The 22195-nt window shown below is 33.4% G+C and overlaps 1 protein-coding gene across 1 annotated transcript in view; it reads left to right on the forward strand.

The window, feature by feature from the left end:
- The window catches only part of LOC150096757 (uncharacterized), a 131078-nt gene that overhangs the window by 61183 nt on the left and 47700 nt on the right, over positions 1 to 22195 (forward strand). Inside the window, exons 2-6 of the mRNA XM_090408700.1 lie at positions 6888 to 7160; positions 11573 to 11843; positions 14393 to 14661; positions 17292 to 17546; positions 21481 to 21762. Of these exons, the coding sequence (XP_090264826.1) occupies positions 6888 to 7160; positions 11573 to 11843; positions 14393 to 14661; positions 17292 to 17546; positions 21481 to 21762 (1350 nt within the window). The remainder of the gene's footprint in view (positions 1 to 6887; positions 7161 to 11572; positions 11844 to 14392; positions 14662 to 17291; positions 17547 to 21480; positions 21763 to 22195) is intronic.

Raw genomic sequence — 22195 nt, forward strand, 5'->3', positions numbered from 1 at the left:
AATTTATTTCCTTTCATCTTATTCTATTTCACTTCTTACAACTTTTATTTTTCTCAAAGTATTTATCGCTTATAAATCAAAGAAACTTTTCATATAATCACCACATTAGTTTTCATCAACGACAGCGTACCAATTGCTGTGATTGATCTGAACCAAAAGAATCACCTTGACAACCGATGATCAAACAGATTACATATAGACAACGTTCTCCCACGAGTCTGCGCACTCATAAACACATCCTTAGGATCCTGAACACGACAAAGACTTCGATAGACGTGCTGTCAGGTTCAATTCCATTTCTCGCAGCGAGCATCCTTAGAATCAACAAAATGGAAGTATTAGAGAGAAGGCTAACTATTCTCTCGTACAAAAACAGACTGTCATCTTGATGGAGACAGATCTAACGGCGTTCATGAACTTTAATTACGACCTTTAGGTTCGAAAATGGCGGGTCTGAACGTGTACTTAAATTCATAATTAATAGTCAGTTGTCAAGCCTTTTTCTTTTATACCCGCATCCGTTGCTATAGCAACCGCTTTTCCTCGAAGACCTTTCTTCCCCCTCTCTTCCTTCACCCTCCCGTAGGCAGAGAATTGCTTTTACTGTTTCTTCACTGACAAAATTCTCGGGAGGTTGTTGCCTAGTTGTGCCCTTTAGCGACATTTGACAGGCATCCGAATCACGATTTATAACAAAACTTGCGCATACAGGTGGCCTGTCGTGATGAAGGTAATAATCTCGTTCTTTCTTGATGACCTTTGATACACTTGACACATACGAATCACAGAAGTAACTCTATGTCACATGAAGATGAAGTTTCTTTAATTGTAGAGGTTATCCTCTTTGCCCCAGACACTTTAGACATTTATCAGGGACAACATATAGCTTGTTAGTGACATCATTTATAAAATGTATATCCAATCACCTTGGGATAAAGTTAGTCATTCGTGTGCTATAAAAGATGGGTATTGACTACAGCATATCTTTATGACTATCGTTATAATGATTGAACTAAAAAAAGAAAATTCGAATAAAAAACAATTGTAAGAAAAATATAAAATAACATAAATTACTTCTATGAAGGAAATATTGTAAAAATAATAATATTCAATAAGATATAGAAATACACTCTTTTAAGAATATCTTAATGAAATTTAAAATGAAAACTACAGACATTCATGAAGTAATTGACAGTTTCAGACAGATAAAATTTCTTGGGAGTTATATTTAATTTTAACGTTTAATTCGTTTTGATGATACTGTTGATAACGTCAACATAATTGACAACGAAACGTGTTTATGTTTAAGTTTCTGTCAAAGATCAAAGATATTTTTACCGCACGTGCATTCATGATGTTTGATACAGGAACAAGTAGAAACTTTTGCTTCAGATAATTAATATTTGAAGTAAGTATAAAATATCAGCTGGACCAAAAAGAAAACCTATCTGAAGCAAAACCTTCGAGGAGCATAAAGAAAAGTTAGCTGAATCAAATAAATATAAGGGAGAAAATGAACTAAACAAAAATAAAACCAGCTGACGCAAAAACAAAAATTAATTTAGTTTCAGCAGATATCGGAACCAAACTACTTTGAGCAACATTTTACTTTTTATTTAATTTATTTATTTCTGATTTATCTTAAGGTTTAGGTGGCATGAGAACACGCTATCCAAGAGCAATCTGTTGAAAAAAAATATATATAAGAAAGGATAAAGAAATATCCTGTATATATGGAAATGCAAAATAATTTCCGATATGCACATCAAAACTCCGCATATTTTATTCCTATATTTTGAAACCAGTTCTTCAAAAACTACCTTTATTGTAACATTGCCTCAAGTCATATTATGGCAAATGTATGGAAATCTACGTGTGCTTGCATCTCAAGCCATTGTCTGCTGTCACGGGTTGAGGTAAAAAAAGTAGACATTGCTTCTCTCCAATGCATGTTATATGAATGATGCATACATAGAATTGCCGTTCTTTCGCTATAGCCCCGTCGAAGCAAAAGAATTCTTATTGAATAATTATCAGTCGTGAATTATTTCACCATTTTTTTTCTCCGAACACGCTCCTGCTAAAGATTAGAAACGCTTTTATAAGTGATGTGGCATCTTCGACTTCCTTTTGGGTTATTCAATATCGAGCCAGGAATGGAAGAGTCAAAACAGATTTCTAATATTTTGCTTTTACGATATAAAGGAAGAGGACAAGAAAATTGTTTCCCGTATTAGGAGATGGATTACGCAGATACAGAGATCGCATCTTCCTTTATTGAACTTAATAAAAACACAATGAATACAAGGTCCAAGATTACTAGGCCTAAATCAGTTGACTTATCATCAAGCCTAAAAAACTGTTAATCTAATAAAAAGGCCTAAAAAGCATTATTCTTAATGAAATGTCTAGATTTTTAGGTTTAATATTAAGCCTAATGCCATTAGAGTTACTGCTAATTGCACATTTGTTAAACATATTTCATTTTACTTAATCATAATGATATTTATTGAGCTTTGTTTTGTGTAGATGTCTATGATTAAACGCATGTGGGTGTTCATTGTCGAGTTAGTCGTGATGTATTTAGAGACATGTTCATCAGGTAAGTTTATCTCATTGGTATCTTATTTATGATTAAATAAAAGAATAGCATGCAGTCAAATATTTTGTTTTAACTAACTAACCAAGACCAAATAAAACGTTATTTTTCGCTCATGCATTCTTTAATACTTTTTGGTTCGTCTTTCGCATTCTTTCTCTTTCTACGGAACTTGCTCTGATGAAAATGACCCCAAAGTCAGAAACACCTTTTCATCTGAGCCAGTAAATAACTTCAGCAATCACGCATCCCACCTATTCACAGACAACCCTTTCCTGGTGTGTTATACATCCTCCTCCTACTCTTGTCTGAATTTTTGCTCTTCATGTTCATCGTATTGTTGCTTCCTTTTTTCGCAATACATTAACCTCTGCCCTCTCGATCTCTTCAGACTCAACACCATCCCAACTTTTTCTCGCTGCAGCGTTTCTATTTATTTATTTTTCTTTCTGTCGTTCATCTAAAGTGCTGAGGTCATTACTTTTATTCAGTACGCATATTTTAACCATGACATTCGAAATTCTTTCACTTTTCCTGTTAGTGATCCACTTTAAGATAAGGAAACGAAATAAAATTACTCGAAGAATGAATAAACTTGCTGTGCACCCAGTAAAGGAAGAAAAATACGACGACTGAAATTCGTTTTTTGCCTTACTCTGCGATGATTACTCAATACAAAAATTTCCGCTATTTTTTTTAAAATAACGGAAATATTTTAAAATAACGCAAAGATTGCAAATGATGTCTGCTGCTGCATTATTTGCAATCCTCTGAGAAAAAAAATCTTTCGCTTTTTGCACAAACCAGCCTTCAGCTGCAGATATGACTTCATCATCTGTGGTGAATTTTGTTCCTTTCAAGTGTTTCTTTAAATTTGGGAATAGGAAAAAGTCGTATGGGCGTCGTCTGGCGAATAGGCTGGGTTAGGTAAACATTGCAAACCTAACTTGTGTATTATCTGTTGGATTTTGTAAGCAGGTGCCTTGTCCTGCAAAAGTAACACGCCTCTGCTCAGTTTTCCGAGGCGTGTTTTCTTCAGTACCTTCTTCAATTCCTTAAGAGCTGTTGAGTAAACTACTGCTGCAATGGTTTCACCTTTTTGGAGGTACTTGGTAAGGATTATACCATCTACATTCCAAAAGACAATGGCAAGAAACTTTCCTCATGACTTTTGGATTCAGAACTTCTTTGGCCGTGCAGAACGTTTGTGTCTCCATTTCACTGACTGTTGTTTGGTATCTGGGTCATAGTGATGAAGCCATGTTTCATCAATCACAATATGAGTCAAAAAATTTGAATCTGATTTCTCAAAATGACCCAAAATCTCTTGAGATGACAGCACACGTTCTCTCTTCTGATCGGCATTCAAACATTTGGGATTTACTTTGCTGAGAGCTTTTGTATGTTCAGATGTTGGTGGATAATGACCCCAACTCGTTCCCTGGATATCTCCAGAGTCTTTGCAATGTTTTTGACTGGTATTCGTTTATCATCAAAGATCATGGCATGCACTGCATCGATGTTTTTAGGTGTGATCGTTGTGGAAGGTCTCTGACCTGGGGGACATCTGTTGTTCCAGGATGCTCAGTTTTAAACTTGGCCACCCATCTGTCGATATGTTGGGGCGCAGTCCCCTAAAGTCTAACACAAAGTTTGGTGAATCTTGATGACTACCCGCATCTCTGAGTCTTCGAAATGTCTTCAAAACCTCTGACACATCTTCTTTTATATCCCAAAAGAAAAAGAACGAATTATTACAATTTAATGAAACATTAGGTTAAAGAGTTTTAAGATATGTTCTTTCTTGTGGTTATATTAGTTGCTTAAATATCCTTTTTGTTCTAGGTGTTTGTACGTTCTCTGAGATTGATTCTATTCTTGCCACTAGTTTCTGTGGGATACTCTACTCCGAAAGAGCTTTTCACCAAAAAAAAAAGGACACAATATGTAAACCCAAATTAACATCGATGTAAACATCACATTTGAAAGAGTCTTCTGGTGGGAATCCAGCACGTAATGTATACCTGGATGCTCTGAATGCTACCTGAGCATTCAGGTATACATTACTTGGATGCTACCTTGGATGTTCAGGTAGCATACAGGATGTTGGAAGAATTGTCAAAGTATCCTTATGCAGAATATTTAATCTTATCATTCCACTATTTTTGAGCTCCTTATTCTTTTTAGCTCGTACGTGAATGACTATAAGTCCTCAAAAGGTGAAAGAAGAGGAAACTCATTCTGAAAATGAAGACCAGTATGTCATTATTTTATAAAGATAAGACTGTCTATTGATTTATCGATTAAGTATCAAGATATATCAATATCAAGTGTTGGTAACATGTGGATTTAGTTTAGTCCATTAGTTTTGTACATCCCATGCGAGACCATCCAGAGAGAAACTATTATTGTCTGTAGCAATCCTTAATGCGTTAACTATAAGCATTTTATTATTACTATTACCAAAAGCTCTTAATCGCATACTGATCTCGTTTTTCGCTTAAATGCCACATTTTGAGCTTTTCTGAAGGCTCAGATTTCCTAGTGTGCAAAGAATGCACCCGACGACTCTGAACCTAACTTCTCACCTGATACATTGCAACATATTTCGACTGAATATATTCCACCGCAGTGTGAGCTGCATAGGCCACAATGGACAACTTCTACATGAATATTTTAAAGAAACCATGTCACTTAGTAAGTAAATCTTCCTAATCCTGTCTGGCTGCTGTTCTTACCATAGGTTAAATGTGTAGAGACAGACAATGGAGAGAATTATAATTCAAAGGGCGAGCCATCTTTCCAAGTTGGAGTTCGTGCATGCTTCAAAGGGAACCATGGTTCCTAACGAACCGTACCACCTCTTAATTAGCCTCGAGTTAGGCGATTTAGAATTAAAGCAGAGGCAACTAACGTTCGTGGAATGCGTATTGGAATGTTAGCTGTGAGAAAAATCTGAATTTTCTGAGAAAAAATAATTAATTTCGACGTTTCGTGAGATCTATACTCCAGCCTTCTTATTCTTCGCTTTTTTTGATATGTTTAGTTCTAATTCGCGATTTTCTTGAAGCAGACAGTTTCGTCACATCCATTTCACCCCACAAAAAGCAACTTATAAACCATCTCATTAGAATGAGATGGTTTATAAGGATGTTTATAAGAACTTGTCAAGTAAATTGAACTAGTCAGTCTTCAAGTGGAAGGTTGAGAGATTTTCTGTCGCAATATCGGGTTTTTTTTTTAATGCATAAAACATGCATAAGAACTTGGTCTTCCATACCTCCCATATACGACTCAATGACGCTATGTGATTCTCGAAGATGACGAGCTTCTTGGGAAACGAAATTTTATATCGAGCGATAAAATGACGTAATAATCACCGATTAGCTATCCGTGGAATGGACTCCACTTTTTATTTTGCGAAACTAATGTGCTTTGGACAAGTTTGGAGACGCTTTAGTACTAATTAGGTTTCCAGTAGGTCTTCAGTGAATTACTGAAATGCTTAGTTTATAATTTCCTTCCCACACAAACTCTCGTTTTTGAACTCTATGATCGGTTTAGTCAGTAAAGCTTTATTTACAAAAAAGATGGTTCTGTGTTACTGATAACGTTGTGCAGGTCTAATCCATATAAGACCTGGACAACGTGTTTATATGGTCTAATCCATATAAGACCATATAAAATGATGCAAGGTTCTTCATGTCGTAGACAAGATTCGAACTCATGTGTTCGACAACGTCGTGTCAATCACTCTTAGACATTAGCGAAAAGAATTTCTCTGAGATGTAAATAAAAGAAAGAAAACTAAAAACAGACACAAAAGCGACTAGTGGCTTACAAGAAGCAACCATCTAATCTGTTCTCTATGCTCTGCAGATTTTGCATTTAAAATTACATACATCGTCCTTGCATTGTTGATTTTTACAACAATACAATAGTATTATTGCGAAATTCAACAGTCATGTAAAAGATGAAAGTTGAAGGCCAATCGCAATCAATTATGGAACATTGAGACTCCTTGGAGTCTCAATGTTCCACATAAATTGACACCCGAACAAATTCAGCATCACTCTTTCTCCATAATGAAAGCATAAAATCTTTCTCCTGCTGTTTAACCTAAGAGAGAGAGAGAGAGAGAGAGAGAGAGAGAGAGAGAGAGAGAGAGAGAGAGAGAGAGAGAGAGAGAGAGAGAGAGAGAGAGAGAGAGAGAGAGAAAGAAAGAGATGCTTATTTAGGTTTCATTAATGTTGCTACCACTACCATTTTCCCTTTGTATTGATTTCAGAACGTTGTACAGATGGCAAAACTGCTTTCGTTATGACTACTAATGCTCAGTCAAATACAGCTGTATATTCCAATATCTTCGGCAAAAGTCCAACAGAATGTACCTCTAGGTGTCAACAAGACGACAGGTGTCAATCGTTGACCTTTTATCGAAATTCCAACGAAACACACTGCCAGTTAAATGAGAGTCCGATGGATGGGATGTCGTCGTCGTCCAAGAAGCGTCTCACAGCCGCGTACGGTTCGTATTACATGGAAAAAATGTGTTTAAAAGGTAAGCTTCGTCTCTTCAAGTTTTTTTTTTTTTGTTTCCAGTTGAAACAACCCAAACAGTATTACGTGAATTTAAGAGTCAGATGATTAAGTGTTTCTCCCTTTGATGAAATGTATAACTTTAATTCATCTGCATGAATGTTATGCAAAGATATTTTCCCCCTATTCGACTATCATAAAGTATTTTATTTTATTGTTTTTTCTAAATGATAATTATTTTTTGTAAGTTGCTGAAAAAGCCACATATCACAGAGTATTCCAAAAAGAATATTTAAGAATTCAAGCAATATATAATAAATATTGTTTAAATAAATTAAAAAAAAATCGCTTTGAAGAATATCATGATTTAACACGATCCTCATTAACCAAACGAAATATATCCATAAATTTAAGTCACTGTGTAATGCTAAATGTTAACAATAATTCTAACTTAATACATCTTCATACTGTTATTCGCTGGAATATTTAATTTTTTTTTATTAATTAATGTAAAAAGATAACACCGATTTATTGCGTACATTAATTTTAGTCCGCAACTACTATGACATTGTTCATAACAATACTGACTATATAGCCAAATTATATTATAGACAATAAAGCCAAAAATATATTGATCAATTAGATATAAGGTCTAGCAACGATCTGAAAAAATACGTCTCAAAGATATCACAATTAATTACTAATTTGCGATGAAGTAATACGAATCTTAATTTAAATTTTAACCTACATAATATTCATATTAGCATTACTGTAGCTAGATCAGGAGTCTTCAACGCATGGCCAGAGGGCCACTTGTGGCCCGCGGAGCTCTTTACCGTGGCCCGCCGGCCATTTTGAAAAAATAACTACTTAACATTAAAACGCGATTAAATAAAAAAATAATTTCAATGAAGCCCACGAGCCATTAAGCTATACTGCGGTATTTACTTGTGAAATGCTTTCCAGATTCACAAGGAACGCTTGTGCATTTGATACTTTACATCAATTCCTATAAAAATAAATATTAAATAGACATGCTTCTTCTGCCAGCGCCAAGGGGTACTTAAGTACTAGTACTAACGTCGCAGGTAGATGGCTGAAGCAGTAGTTCGTTCGAGTGCGCTGTCTAGTGCCTTCCAGATGCATCTCGAAGGTTCTCGATACTTCTTTAATTTCATATAAATACAAAAGGATCTCATCCACAGTCAGTCGTGAACAGTGTGATATTCGTGTATAAGCGCACGCAGGTTCGTCGTGTCAGCCATAGCCTATTGTGGTTTTATATTGCCAGACTTTTTTCATTAATATGAGACATATTTAGTGGATAATAACCGTTACACGGCCATTTTGGATAATTTTTTTGGGTTCACCTTCCATCAATATGGCGCCCACGAGTAAAAAGCGTAAATCAATTTGAAGAAGTGGACCAATTTGTACTTTTTTGTGCCGATCGACAATAAGCCAGTGTGTTTAATTTATCGTGAGTCAGTGTCAGTATCAAAAGAATACAATCTAAAACGACACTATGAGACAAAGCACAAGTCCAATTTCGATCACCTTCAAGGTCGACTTGAAAGTGATCATGTGGACATTGTGAACCGTCTCCAAATTGATTTAAAATGCTAGCAGGGTACGTTTAAAAGGCTGACGGAAGAGAGTGAAGCGTGCGTCAAAGTAAGTTATGTGATAGCTGAAAAAAATTGCTAAAAAAATCAAAAGCCTTCTTGGATGTTGTGTTTGTGAAAGAGTGACTCATCGCTGCTGGGATATTCTACCCAAATAATAAGGAAGTGTTTAAAAAATCGAGTTTTTCTGGGGTAATTGTAGCACGACGTGTCGAAGAACTTGCCAATGACATTGAAGGAACTTTAAAAAACGGTCGTCCGAATTTACGTCATATTCACTTGCTTTAGATGACAGCACAGATGTGAAGGATACAGCACAATTGGCTATCTTTGTCCGTGGCATTGATCAACAATTCAATGTGACAGAACAGCTGTTATCACTCATATCTATGAAGGGAACGACGAAAGGCACTGATGTTCTTGAAGCCGCCAAGAAAACGCTCCAGCGTTTCGACCTCGGCTTAACCAACCTCGAAGTGTGGTAACTGATGGTTCCCCTGCTATGGTGGGAAAGAACGAAGGATTTTTTGCGCTGCTACGGAAAGAACCTGAACTAGAAGGAAACGATTTCGTCCATTACCACTGATTAGTCCACCAGGAGAATTTGTGCGCGAAAACTATTAGATTTGAGAATGGCATGAAAGTTATTGTGACTGTCGTAAACATTATTAGGGCAAGAAGTTGAATCATCGTCACTTCCAAGACTTTTTGACCCAAGAGTGCGAAGCTGATCACGGCGATGTGGTTTCTTATAGTGATGTGCGTTGGTTGAGCAGAGGGAAGTTCTTAAAAGAGTCTTTGACTTAAGGAGCGAAATTCATGCAAACCAAGGAGAATCCGATTGCGGAATTGAACGATCCGAAGTGGATGACGAACTTTGCTTTTGTGACCGATATCTCGTTGCATATGATTGACCTAAATACGCGGCTACAATCCAAAGATCAACTGGTACACACTTTGTTTGATCACATCAAAGCTTTTGTGGCTAAGCTCAAACTTTGAAAGGCACAACTCACAAAAAAAGACAGCTCATTTTCAGCTTCTCGCTGAGTCCAACTGTTCGTCTCTTGATGAATACACTACAAACTTAGTCGTGTTGCGAAGTGAGTTCGAAGAGAGATTTAGTGATTTTCGTAACCAACATTCTTTAGATTTATTTTCAGTGCTCCAGTGTCAATGCTTCCGAAATGCCAGGCTCAGTACAAATGGAGCTGCTTGAACTCCAAAACAACTCTTCTTTGAGAGAAAAATTATTCAATGTGCCCTTGCTTACATTGTACAAAGACTACATTTCGGAGGAAGCATTCCCTAATCTTCGCCGGCATGCTTTGAAGATGTGCGCTTTGTTAGGAAGCACATACTTACGTGAGCAGTTCTTCTCCAGAATGAAGCATGTGAAGTCCAAGACAAGAACTCAGATTACAGACCAACATCTCGAGAATCCTCTGCGCATAGCGACTTCCCCCATTGATGCCAACATCGACAAGCTGGTCAAGGAAAAGCATTGCCAAGTTTCCCATTGACATTATAAAAAATGAATGTTTTCTTCATTAAATTATCTTTTTTCAAGTATTGATTGTAATTACTTATCATGAACCCGACTTCTACCTATGCTATTAAAGCTGAGTTTGTTTATTTTTATAGGATTTTATTTAAAGTATCAAATGCACATATTCCTTGCGAATCTGGAAAGCATCTTACGATTCTAAATACCGCAGTATAGCTTAGTGGCCAGAGGGGTTCACTGAAATTTTTAATGCGGCCCGCACTGTCTGAAAGGTTGAAGATCCCTGAGCTAGGTCATAACGAAATTGAAATCCCCTCCTCCTCTTACGGGTACATTATATTTGATCCGTTCCGAGGACAATTTCCACAACTGTAGTAGCGCCATCTGGCGTCTATAGAGCCTCAACATATTTAAATTGCAATAATATTGCCATATTCTTTTTCCTAGATCATTGTTAATGGTGTTAAGAGGTATTTAAGGCTTATTATTATTAATCCTAAATTTTATTTCACGAACAACAACAAAATTAGACTGATCAATTATTAGTCAGCAATAAAACGAATCCTAATAAACTTCAAAATATTATATTTTAGAATCTAGGTATCGATCAATGACCTTGAATTGACCTTGCAGGTAAAACCATTACGAAATTACTCCTGGCATCTTTTAGGTTAAAGAGATGTGAATACATATAGGAAACAATTTTTAGTCGACTCAAGAGAGCCGCAAATAATTGGATGACTACACCATTAAGGTTAATTGAACAAAGAACATTGACTAAACCGTCAATAACACGACGGAGTCCAGTATTATTCATACCCAACCGATAAAGAGATTCTCACGAAACACTTGGGCTACCTAACTCATCTTAAACGGTTGGATCTTCAAGGAGTGCGTTTACGAAGAGAACAAGGACAAACACAAGGAGCATATTAAGCCTTTCTCGGCATTCTGTGGCTTCTGATTAATAATTGGCTAACCATTGCTATTATTACTTAGCGTGTGTAGTGGTCGCGGTAGAAAATTAATAACAGTCAGGACTCCCCGTGACGGGGCTCTAATTAGACCCGCCTCTACAAACACTAATTAAGCAACGGTCTACCGCCTCAAAGGATGACATGCTCGGTTGTCGTTAAGATAAGTGGCTAGCCAAGAATGACCACGAGCTTTCATTGCATTATAATACACACACACACACACACACACACAACATATGTGTACTCGGTTAATTATAATTTTTTTCTTTTTTTATTCTCTTTTAATGTCAACTGTGAGATTTTTTTATTTGTTTGTTTGTTTCAGGAGCGTGTAGTAATCTGTTTGTTATGGAGTTAATCGATGGAATGGAACTTGTAGGTCAAGATGACAAAATCGTGTCCAACATCTCTCAGAAACAATGTCTTCAGACTTGTCTATTAGAATCAACTTTCCTCTGTAGATCTGTAGAATATGATGAAGTAAAAGAAGAATGCCGTCTCAGTAGGCATGATCGATTTACACGTCAGATGCATTTTAAAAAAGGACCAAATTTTGTGCGATATTTTGATAATACCTGCGCTTATAAACCACGTAAGTTATACATGTTATCATTTGCTAAAGGTTTCACTAACAATTATTAATATTTATAAATTTCAGTTTATTCTGGATTATATATTAATTATAGGAAATAATTATGCTGTTTTTATAAATTGATACTTTTTTTTTTGAGTGAATCATCAAAGGATATTAATTCTTGTGGAATTGATCTAAAGTACACAGAATCGGTGTAATTTCAATTGTTGCTCGCCTTTGAGCTAATGTACGTTTCATTGTTGTAAGTTCAATTGTTGCTCGAGCTTAGTTAATGTACGTTTCATTGTTATAAGTTCATGTCGTTTCATTGTTGAAATTTCCGTTTTTTTCATGTAAATTACTTTTAGATTTCAAATACTGAATTTTTTTTTTCGTTTATAAATAAATGTGCATTTCTGCTGAATATTCATCTAACCAACTATATTAGGTTTCTACTATCATTACTAAAACTCTTTTAACTGTCAACATTTTTTTTTTATTCCCTAAAGATTATAGGGTCTATTTTCAAGAGTTGTGGCAGATATTCTTCAGAGAATAAAAGTACAACCTTAAACGCCTCATCCCCAAATATTTATGTCTTCTCCGGTTATTTTCCTGCCTCTCTTTTATCAATCTTGCCAGAGGCTAACAGTGATATTTGATCAACAGATCTTCGCTACCAGTTTTACCCAATACCTCCGTAATAACAGGGTATTAAAAAAAAAGCGACGCAATGAAAAATTCTGCTCGGGCTCTTTACAGGCCCTTGAACTTCGAGTATATAGCCCAGCTTAATATCACCTCTTGCGTAGAGCACCAATCATTGTGATGGATGTTGCAGAGCATCGTCATTTCCGCTGTTCGCCTTTGAACACCTGCCTCCACACGATCAACGGGGGCCATTACACGCTCCGTCGACAATGACCCACCAGGAGCTTACCAGAGAATTTTCTTCTCTTTCCCCATATCCCCCCAGTTCTCTCTCTCTCGATATACTTTGCAGAAAAATGTCCGATAGCTCACAGCCGTAGATCCTGCTGACAGAGAGAACCCCACCTAATGTGCGGCAAAAGGAGGGTGATTTATCACGAAGCCCGACAATAGCTCCGACCGCGAACCACGACCACCAGAAAATTGGTCGCCCATTACCTCTACATCTTTGTAATCCTAAAGGGGTTAATCATTCCTGGTGAAAGAACGAATAGGATTATTGTGCGTTCTTACTCTTCTTATTATTCATTCTATCCTTTCTTTTTTTTTTTTTGCATTTTTCTTTTTTTTCTGTTTCTTCTTTTATTCTTTCGTCTCGGTTCTTCTTTATCTTCTTTTGCGTGACCTGTTCTGACCCTTAAACTCAGAAATCAACAAGGTCATTTACCACTCTGTGACTTACGTGCACTTCAACATATGTGATCATAGCATGAAGTTGCTCATACAAAAGTGCGTTTGCTTCAGCGAGTCTGAATAAGTAAGTGCTTGTCTGTACAGTGTGCAGTGAATTATAATTAAAAAAAATATCTCAACATATTATACATAACCCACAGACTGCTTACAATTAGTTCATGTTTATTTATTATTATTCATTTAAAAACCCAAGAAATTCGACATTTTTATCGTAAAATATTTTTATCTTAAAATCGCATTACATTACAAGAATATGTTTTAATTTAGAGTAGGGAGATAGTGTTTAATTAAAAATGTATTGTTGATGTATTGTTTCACCAGGCATTTTATTCATTCAATCTTCATCTCTTGATTTATTCCATTGATATTAATTTATTCCATTGTCATTTGATTGATCAAAGTGTAGTCAGTTAATTTGAGAGATCGTACAATTCTTGATTTATTTATCGAAAAAATTATTCCGTTACTTGTATTTAAAAAAGACAGATTTATCAACGTTTCATAAATGCGTATTACAAGCAATAAAAATAATAAATATAACAATTCATGGATTGATTCGGATTGCTTAAAATAGACTTTGATTTTCACGCTAACTGCATAATGCAAATAACGAAGTACAAACTAAAAATCTTAAATAAGCAATACTAGCTCAACTTTTGTTTTATTATTAGATATTATAATTTGATTTATTCCAAACTTGATTCAAATTAGATATCACAATTTGAGTTATAGTTATTAATAATCTAATTCCTTATTAGATATCACAATTTCATTTATTCAAAATTTGATTACTTATTAGATATCACAATATGATTTATTCAAAATTTGATTCGGTATTGGATATCACAATTTGATTCCTTATTAGATATCACAATTTGATTCGTTATTGGATATCACAATTTGATTTATTCATAATTTGATTCGTCATTGGATATCATAATTTGATTTATTCATAATTTGATTTATATCATAATTATATTATATTATGTGATAATTAGATTTAAATAGATATCATAATTCAAATTCTACATTTAATTGAAATTTATTTATCGAGTAAAACTTTTTTTTTAAAGATAGGTTTTAATTACTTTTTTTAATCCTCTTCAGTTAAACCGAAATATAATTTTAAAATGAATAAAACATCATTTGATTTTCTACAGAGATCAGGACTACCGATACCATTGAGATCCTTCCACTGGGAAATGTTGAGCATCCCTACAGCTTGCTAGAATATTATGGCGTACCGGTCAGTCAATGTGGAGATTTTTGTCTTCGAAATACTCTCTTTCCTTGTCGTTCGTTCTTAGCTGGAAGAGTTTATGATCGTTTATATTGTGGACTAGCTCACGAGAATAGAGCTGGCTTGTTACGTAATGCTGGCAGCCTTCAGCCATCTCAGAGTCTCAATTATTACGAAATAGCCCAAGGACTAAAAGGTAAATTAAATAAATGATTTTATTGCCCATTGGTTTCTGATAATAATACTACTACTAATAATAATGTTAACTCATGTACATTATTGAATCTATTGTTGAGTAAATGTGCGACCCAAGGAAAACAAAACGAGGTCTCGAAAAATAAACCACGTACACGTACACGAATATGTAAGACAACGCTAACATCGGCATCAATATGCTATTTGAAATTCAACGAGTACCCCAATTTGTACAGTAATTTTAACAGTTATCAAACAAGAATAAAAATTTCCTGCTAATTACAATCAAGCGATGTTTCAACAATTAAATAAAAATCTGACTCCTCAACAATTAAAAAAAAATCGACAGATGCTAGCATTCATTCAACAATAAAAAAAAAAGCTTTATTTTATACCAAACGATTTTAAGCTAAATTGTTGTTATGAAATATTTTAATTCAGATATCAGAAAAACATAATTACGCAATTATTATAATCTAAATATCGCGTTTTTCATGTTTATTTTTTCACCTATTACTAGATAATTGATTTTTTCCCCCCACTTAAAAGCTTTTCCAAGCCAACAAGTACCTACTATACTAATCTTAAGGGAACAATCAGAGTTTTTTTTCTTCTTTAATTATGAATAAAGGAATACCAAAATAAATAATAAAATAAAAATAGCAATCATTTTTCATGAATAAGTTCTTTAGGAGAGAAAATTTCAGAACTTTGGCTGAATTTCAATTTTTTTTTCTTTATTTTAAATTAAAGGTAAAGAAAATCATTTAAAAAAGCTCTTGGCAACAGAAGTAATTGCTAGGTGCCGATACATTTTTTTTTTCTTCGTTGTACATTTTAAGGCTGTTTAAAACAGCCCATGGTATGTAATTATAGATTAGGTATTTGATGGATGATATGGTCTGTATGTGAGATTGATCCCATTATCTTTTTATCTCGACTGAAAACGATACAATATGTCATGAATTTAGTGTTGTTTTATATTTTGTAGGTTTTTCTAAAGGACATTTTATCTTCTTCTTCTTTTATTATTTTTTTAAAACCCTTCCATGAAGAATAGGGATCATCATTCATTCTCAATATACGAACTGTCAAAAATTTCTTGGGGTCATTTTTTGTAACACATGGAGATGTTGCATTTCTATTGAAGCAAAGTTACAGTGCGATTCACAATTCGTTTATAAGCGTAAGCAAAAAACAAAACAAAAAAAAAAGTGGAAAATAATGGGAAAATATTTTTGAGCCCAAACTACTATATCATAGACTCAAAATGGCACCGTTTTTGAGCCAAAATTAAAGCCGTTATTTTTGTTATTTACTATTTATAAATGTTAACTGTGTTATTTATTTTCTACAAAGATTTATAAATGCTAACTATGTTCTTTATTTTTTGTAAATGATTTATAAATGTTAACTATGTAATTTATTTTTTATAAATAATTTTATAAATGTAATTATATTTTTAATAAATGATTTATAAATGTTAACTATGTTATTTCTTTTTTTTTATGAAGTGATTTGTAAATGTTAACTATATTATTTATTTTTTATAAATAATTTTATAAATGTTAATTATATTTTTAATAAATGATTTATAAATGTTAACTATGTTATTTCTTTTTTTTTATGAAGTGATTTGTAAATGTTAACTATATTATTTATTTTTTATAAATGTTTGTGAATGCAATTTACTATTTATAAATCATTTAGATATGTTCATTAACATAGATGTTAATTATATAAATAAGATAATTAACATAGATGTTAATTACCTTATTTACTCTTTCTAATTGAGTTATAAAAATTATATTATTTTATTTACTTTTTATAAATGAGTTATATATGTTATATTATGTTATTTACTATTTATAATTATGATTTTATAAAGATTTTATAATTATGATATATATATAAAGCAGAGCAATTTTATATAAATATAAACATTAAATAGTTTTCAGGCAATGAACAGATATTAATTCGATATTTTTATTAAAATTTAATATCTAAATTAAAATAAAATAACGACATGCATTCTTCTCGTATTATAACTTGAAATCGTACGCATAAATAAATTTTTAAATTATAAAAGAGTTTAATTTATAAATATGAATAAGTTGCCTTAAAATATTGAATCTCTAGAATGGGATTTCAGGAATGCGTACAAAATAAAATTAAAATAAGACATTAAAAATAAAAAAAATTCAAATAATAAAAATTTAAAAATATTAAAAATTAAGAAATAAAAATAATTAAATTAATAAATAAAATATTTTAAATAAACTATAAAAATATATAAATATATAATAAAAATTGAAATACCAAAAGTAAAAAAAAAACATTAAAAATTAAAAAAACCCATCAAAATATTAAAATTTAAAAAATAATAAAATTACAAAATGTTAAAAATTAAGAAATAAAAATTAAATTAGTAAATAAAATATTTTAAATAAACTATAAAACTATATAAATATATAATAAAATTGAAATACAAAAATTTAAATATATAAATATGAATTAAAATATTAGCTGCCTAACTTTTGTAGGTGGAAGTCACTTAAAAACAATATAATTAAATTTTATTTAATTCAACAACCATATAAATGTTAAACGCAATAATTGATTTTTATTTAGCTTGCGATGCAACAGATATTCGCTTTGATATGATCACCGGCGTGGTTCTGAATGTTACTCCGTACATGGTAACTTCGGATTCGACACCAAAACAATGCCTCGAGTTATGCAAGGGAGAGAACAGATGTCGCTCGGTCAGTATTGATTATCGCAAAGGATCGTGCCAGTTTAATACTGAAGGGATTCAACACGCCGTAGAACCAAGCTTGGAAGACAACGGCAGCTTTAACTACTTCGAAAAAATATGTCTTTCGGGTAGGTCAGATTTATTTCTTTATGTGTTTCTTTGTTTTATATTAGCGCTGAAAATGTCCACAGTTTGTAACCAACCTCGTTTTCTTCTGGCTAGTCGGTTTCCATCCGGGCACTTTCGATTAGTAGTTCCAAGTATTTCTTCTCGACAAGGAGATTGGCGAAGTATTTTTGTAGTCCCCCAAACGCTTCCTCAGTGCAAGAGAATTTTGGCGACTCCGAATAAAAGAAGCAATTCGCAAGGTTCGTGATCATCGTAGCGATATGTTCATCCTCCGCTCTCATCATGGAGGTCACGTTCGAGTATGAAAGTAGCCTCTTTGATGTGTGACTACACTTTAAACTTCCGGCTTTTCCCATTTCTGTCGTTATGTATCTGCAATGCTTCAGTGGGTTTTGGGATTCGAAACCAAACGGGGGTGGGAGAATTTCTGTGTGGGCTTCAGCCATCGAGAAACTATTATTTACACAGTGACGCTTTGCCAATCTTTCATCAAATTTCCTTAATCTTTAATCTTTATTTCTCTACTTGTGTTTGTCCGTCTCTTTTTCTTGTATATCTGTTTTATCTTGCTTTGATAATTTATTTCTTTTGTAATTTTTCTTTCTTTTTCTTTCTATTTATTTGTCTACTTATTCATATTGTTGTTCATCTTTTTGATCATCTGTCTATTTGCACCTCTAACCTTCGTTCTTTCTTTTTCTATTTCCATTTCTACGCATCATCTTTCATTCTTTGCTTTACTTTCTCTAGATATGAGTTCATCTTCTTTAATTCTTTCTGTTCCTTGTTTACTTCCTTTCTCTCTCTCTCTCCTTCTTTCTGTCTTTGTTCCATCGGTTTCTCTACGAATCTAATTTTTCTCCCATTTTTTCCCTCATAATTTTCTCCCTCCATCTGTTTCTTTATTGTTCATTTTTCATTCTTTCTTTTATACTTCGTGATTCCTCTTTATCTAATTTCTTTCTTCTGGGGTCCTGATTTTCTTCCATTCCACTAATTAGAATCATTTTCTTTCTTTCGTTTTTAAACCGTTTTTCTAAGTATTTTTTACTTCATTATTTTTTCCTGAATATCTTTTTTTTTTCTTCCTGGGTATTTTTCTTTCTTCTCACCGAGTATCATCTGTTTCAGCATGAGTTTACTTTTCTTTCTATCTTTTCTTATGCGTATTTGCTTTTGTCTATAGATTTCTCTTTCCATCTTTCTTTCTTCTGACTACCACTGCTGTATGCGTTAATTTGTCTTGGCTTTGCTTAGGTGCTTATATTTTTATTTATATTTCGCTTCTCTGCTATATATATCTCTCTTTCTCTCTCTCTCTCTATTCCGTTTTTATCTCCTTCTTTCTTTATGCTTACACATCTTTTAGTTCGTTTCTACCGTTTCCCCATTTACGTAATTAGCTATCTTTCTCTTCCATTCTTTCACTCCACAAATTTCTTCCTTCTTTCTGCCTATCTATTTGTTTATCTGCCTTTCCTTTTTCACGAGGATTTAAGCCAAACAATTGCCAATAGAAATGAAGTACGAGCACCACCACGTAGACAAGGATGGAAAGAAAGTTTACTGATTGCCACCGTTACAAACGTTGAAACAGTACCCTTTTGTTAGCATTCTTCTGCCTCTGGCAATCCCGGACATCATTATTTATTTTAGTGGTGGCTCACCATACATGAAAATAAGCCTACTTTTGCAAGAACTGATTTTTTTCCATCGTTATTTTTATTTAAAACACCACTTGCGTTCTTGTATTTTCTATTTGATAGAATGAAGCAGAACTTCTAGAAATAAATCCAAGAAAAAAAAATGAAATAAAGAAAGTAAACCCTCCATGTATTTCAGTAAATTGTGCAACTTCGTGTTCACCCATTTATCAACTTCCCAACCATAGCGCGTTGAGATTATAGCAAGTTTTCTTATTCTTCAAAACTTCATTCGAAGTTCTTATCAAACATTCCCATTTTACTGAAAATACATTCTCGCTACGGCGTTCTACGCATTCACCCGGGACTATAAAATGCTACTGGGATACTCCGAAACACATCTTGGTTGTTGTTTTTTTACTTTTTCTTTTTTTTTTCTCTTGGGTAAAAAAAAAAAAGATATCGGGACTTATTAATTTAAGAGTAAAGTGGTTTTGGAAATAAATGCGACAATACGCATGCTCATTTTTTTATTTTATTTTTATTTTTAAAGATAAGGCTTTGCAGAATATTAAACCTCAGAGAACATCTGATTTAAAAATACCCTGGTGACAAAAAAGAGAAGCTTAGGTTTACAAAAATAGTAAATAAACAAATAAACTAAAAGTACGACTGTTTTATTTAAGGCACAAGTTTCTACCTATCTTCTGTTTATTTTTTTAGTGGAGTCTAATCAATCATTACTTTGTTATGAATTGTCTTTGTTTACAACAATTTAAATAGCGTATAATCCATTCCTGAGGATTTCAAACATTAATTTAGCGGTGCAGGATGAACAAATGCAAAGAGTTAAACTGAATGAACACTAAATTATCCCGTGGTAGTCAAAGAAACTATGCTATTTCATGTTAATTCCATAAAAAAATCCGTATAGCAATTTATGCTGGCTTAGTTAATTATTAGATAAATTATTGCATTAATACTATCACTTCTAAATGATTGGTTATTGGAGATATCTATAAATATTCAAATTCTATAGAGAGAATTTGAATATTTACTTTTGTGGATTTCGCGGATTTCTTCCTATGATGCTTCTGTTCGGTCATAACAAACACCAAATGAAATCAACTTGCGATGGTTGCCATAGCAACCGCTGTGATGATTATCTTACAATTAGGCACTTTTTTGTGCTAACAATTAAATAGCAACTTCGATACATTAATTCCAACGGACAAAAAAAAAAAAAAAAAGATTTTGGTTCAAGTAATTATTAGTGACATCTTAAAAAGATATAATCTTTCTATTATTTTTATAAGAACAAAAGAAAGAAAATCTTTTATGAAATCTTTCAAAAATATTTCCGACATCAGTTGCTATACGAAACGCAAAATTACTAAGAAATGAACTTTTTTTTTTTTTTTTTTTCTCCCCCGAAATTGGAAGCTTAAGACAATATCGAGACATATTCTTTGTCAAAATATCCTTAAAAAGCATCCAATAAAGATGGTTTTTCTTTAGAACTAATGATAACTTCAAGCAAAGAATTTAATTAACGAGTACTATCGATAAACAGTACGTAAAAACTGAGAAGACTAATTTAATAAAACATTCGACTGGAGGTTAATCTTGCGCGAGATAAATTCATTAAGACGTTGGAAATATTGTTCGAGCTTTGAAAGGAATGCCAGCGGAATGTGTAAAAAGAAATTCTATTTGTCTTTGCTCTTTCCGGGTAGTTAGTTTTAACTTCTTTCTTTTTGCTTTTTTTTTTTTTTTTTTTTTTTTGTCCATTTAGAAAAGGAGCATCTCATTTCAGACTCTTTCTAATGACAATCACATGTCCAGTAACACAAGCAAAAACGTGCTCATTGTTAAGCAAAATGAAGTGATTGTTAGAATCACGTGACCATTGTTAAAAAGGCGTGCTCACAGTTTAGAGGAGTTCAGACAGACGGTTTAGTCGTTGTTACAAGATTGAATCTATTGTTACAAGGACGTGGTGCTATTTAGCGTTTTTATTGTTGTTGGAGTAAGCTCAGAGCATTGCTGAGACTTCTCCTTTCGCTTTGTCATAGAATTCGGACTTCTAATTGAGCATCGGCATACAGAGAACACATGAGTCAATTCTTTAATTCTATGGGTATACGTTCATACGCTAATTAAACCATCCCTCAAGAGTGTATTAGCTGATTCATTGAGCACCTAATCCTGGATATTTTTAAAACTGTTATGCCCATATCTATTTTTACTAATTTTATTTATATATTTTTTTTCTTGCCTTTATTTATAGCATCCAACACCTGCAATCGAGAATGGATATTTGAATGGGTTCGACACAAACGATTAGTTGGAATTGACCATGAAAAAGTGACTGTAGAAGCCAATACAAGAGAGGAATGTGAAGTAGCCTGTCTAGATAACCAGGATTTTCTCTGCAGGTCTGCGGAGTTCAATTACCAACTGAAGGAATGTCGACTGAGTCCTTATTGCCGCTTCTCCTCTACGGAAAAAGCGGTAACTCTAGAAAACTCACGATCTACAGTGGATTACTTCGAAAATAACTGCATTACAGGTGTGTATGTGAGAGGGGGGATCTATTAATTTAAAATATGCACTAATATCTATGTATTATCTCTACTTTATTAGAAATCTTCATTGAAAAACCCTCATCGGACAAGACCTGAAAGAAACCCTAAGAGAACAAAAACTCTCTTTTAGTATTATGACACTCGAAGTGTCGGAATGATGTATTTTTCGTAAGTGAACTGTCGATCGGTGTGTAAAGTATTTACTAAAATAAAGAGTTAAAGCGCTTCATTTCGGTGATTAAAAAGTACACAAATCAAGTAGATATTAAATCCAGTATTATTTCAGAGCCAAATGTAGAAACTATGAACGTTTCATACGGAATTTGACCAGATTTTACGGGAATACACTCGCCGAACTGAAGCCATTTTGGCTCTTTATTTTAGTAAAAATAATTGTATTTTATGTTGTAGTAGGTC

The sequence above is a fragment of the Typopeltis vanoorti genome, chromosome 18 (genome assembly GCF_054136105.1).
Source record: "Typopeltis vanoorti isolate ZY-2024b chromosome 18, IOZ_Tvanoo_1.0, whole genome shotgun sequence".
NCBI classification, from domain to species: Eukaryota; Metazoa; Arthropoda; class Arachnida; order Uropygi; family Thelyphonidae; genus Typopeltis; species Typopeltis vanoorti.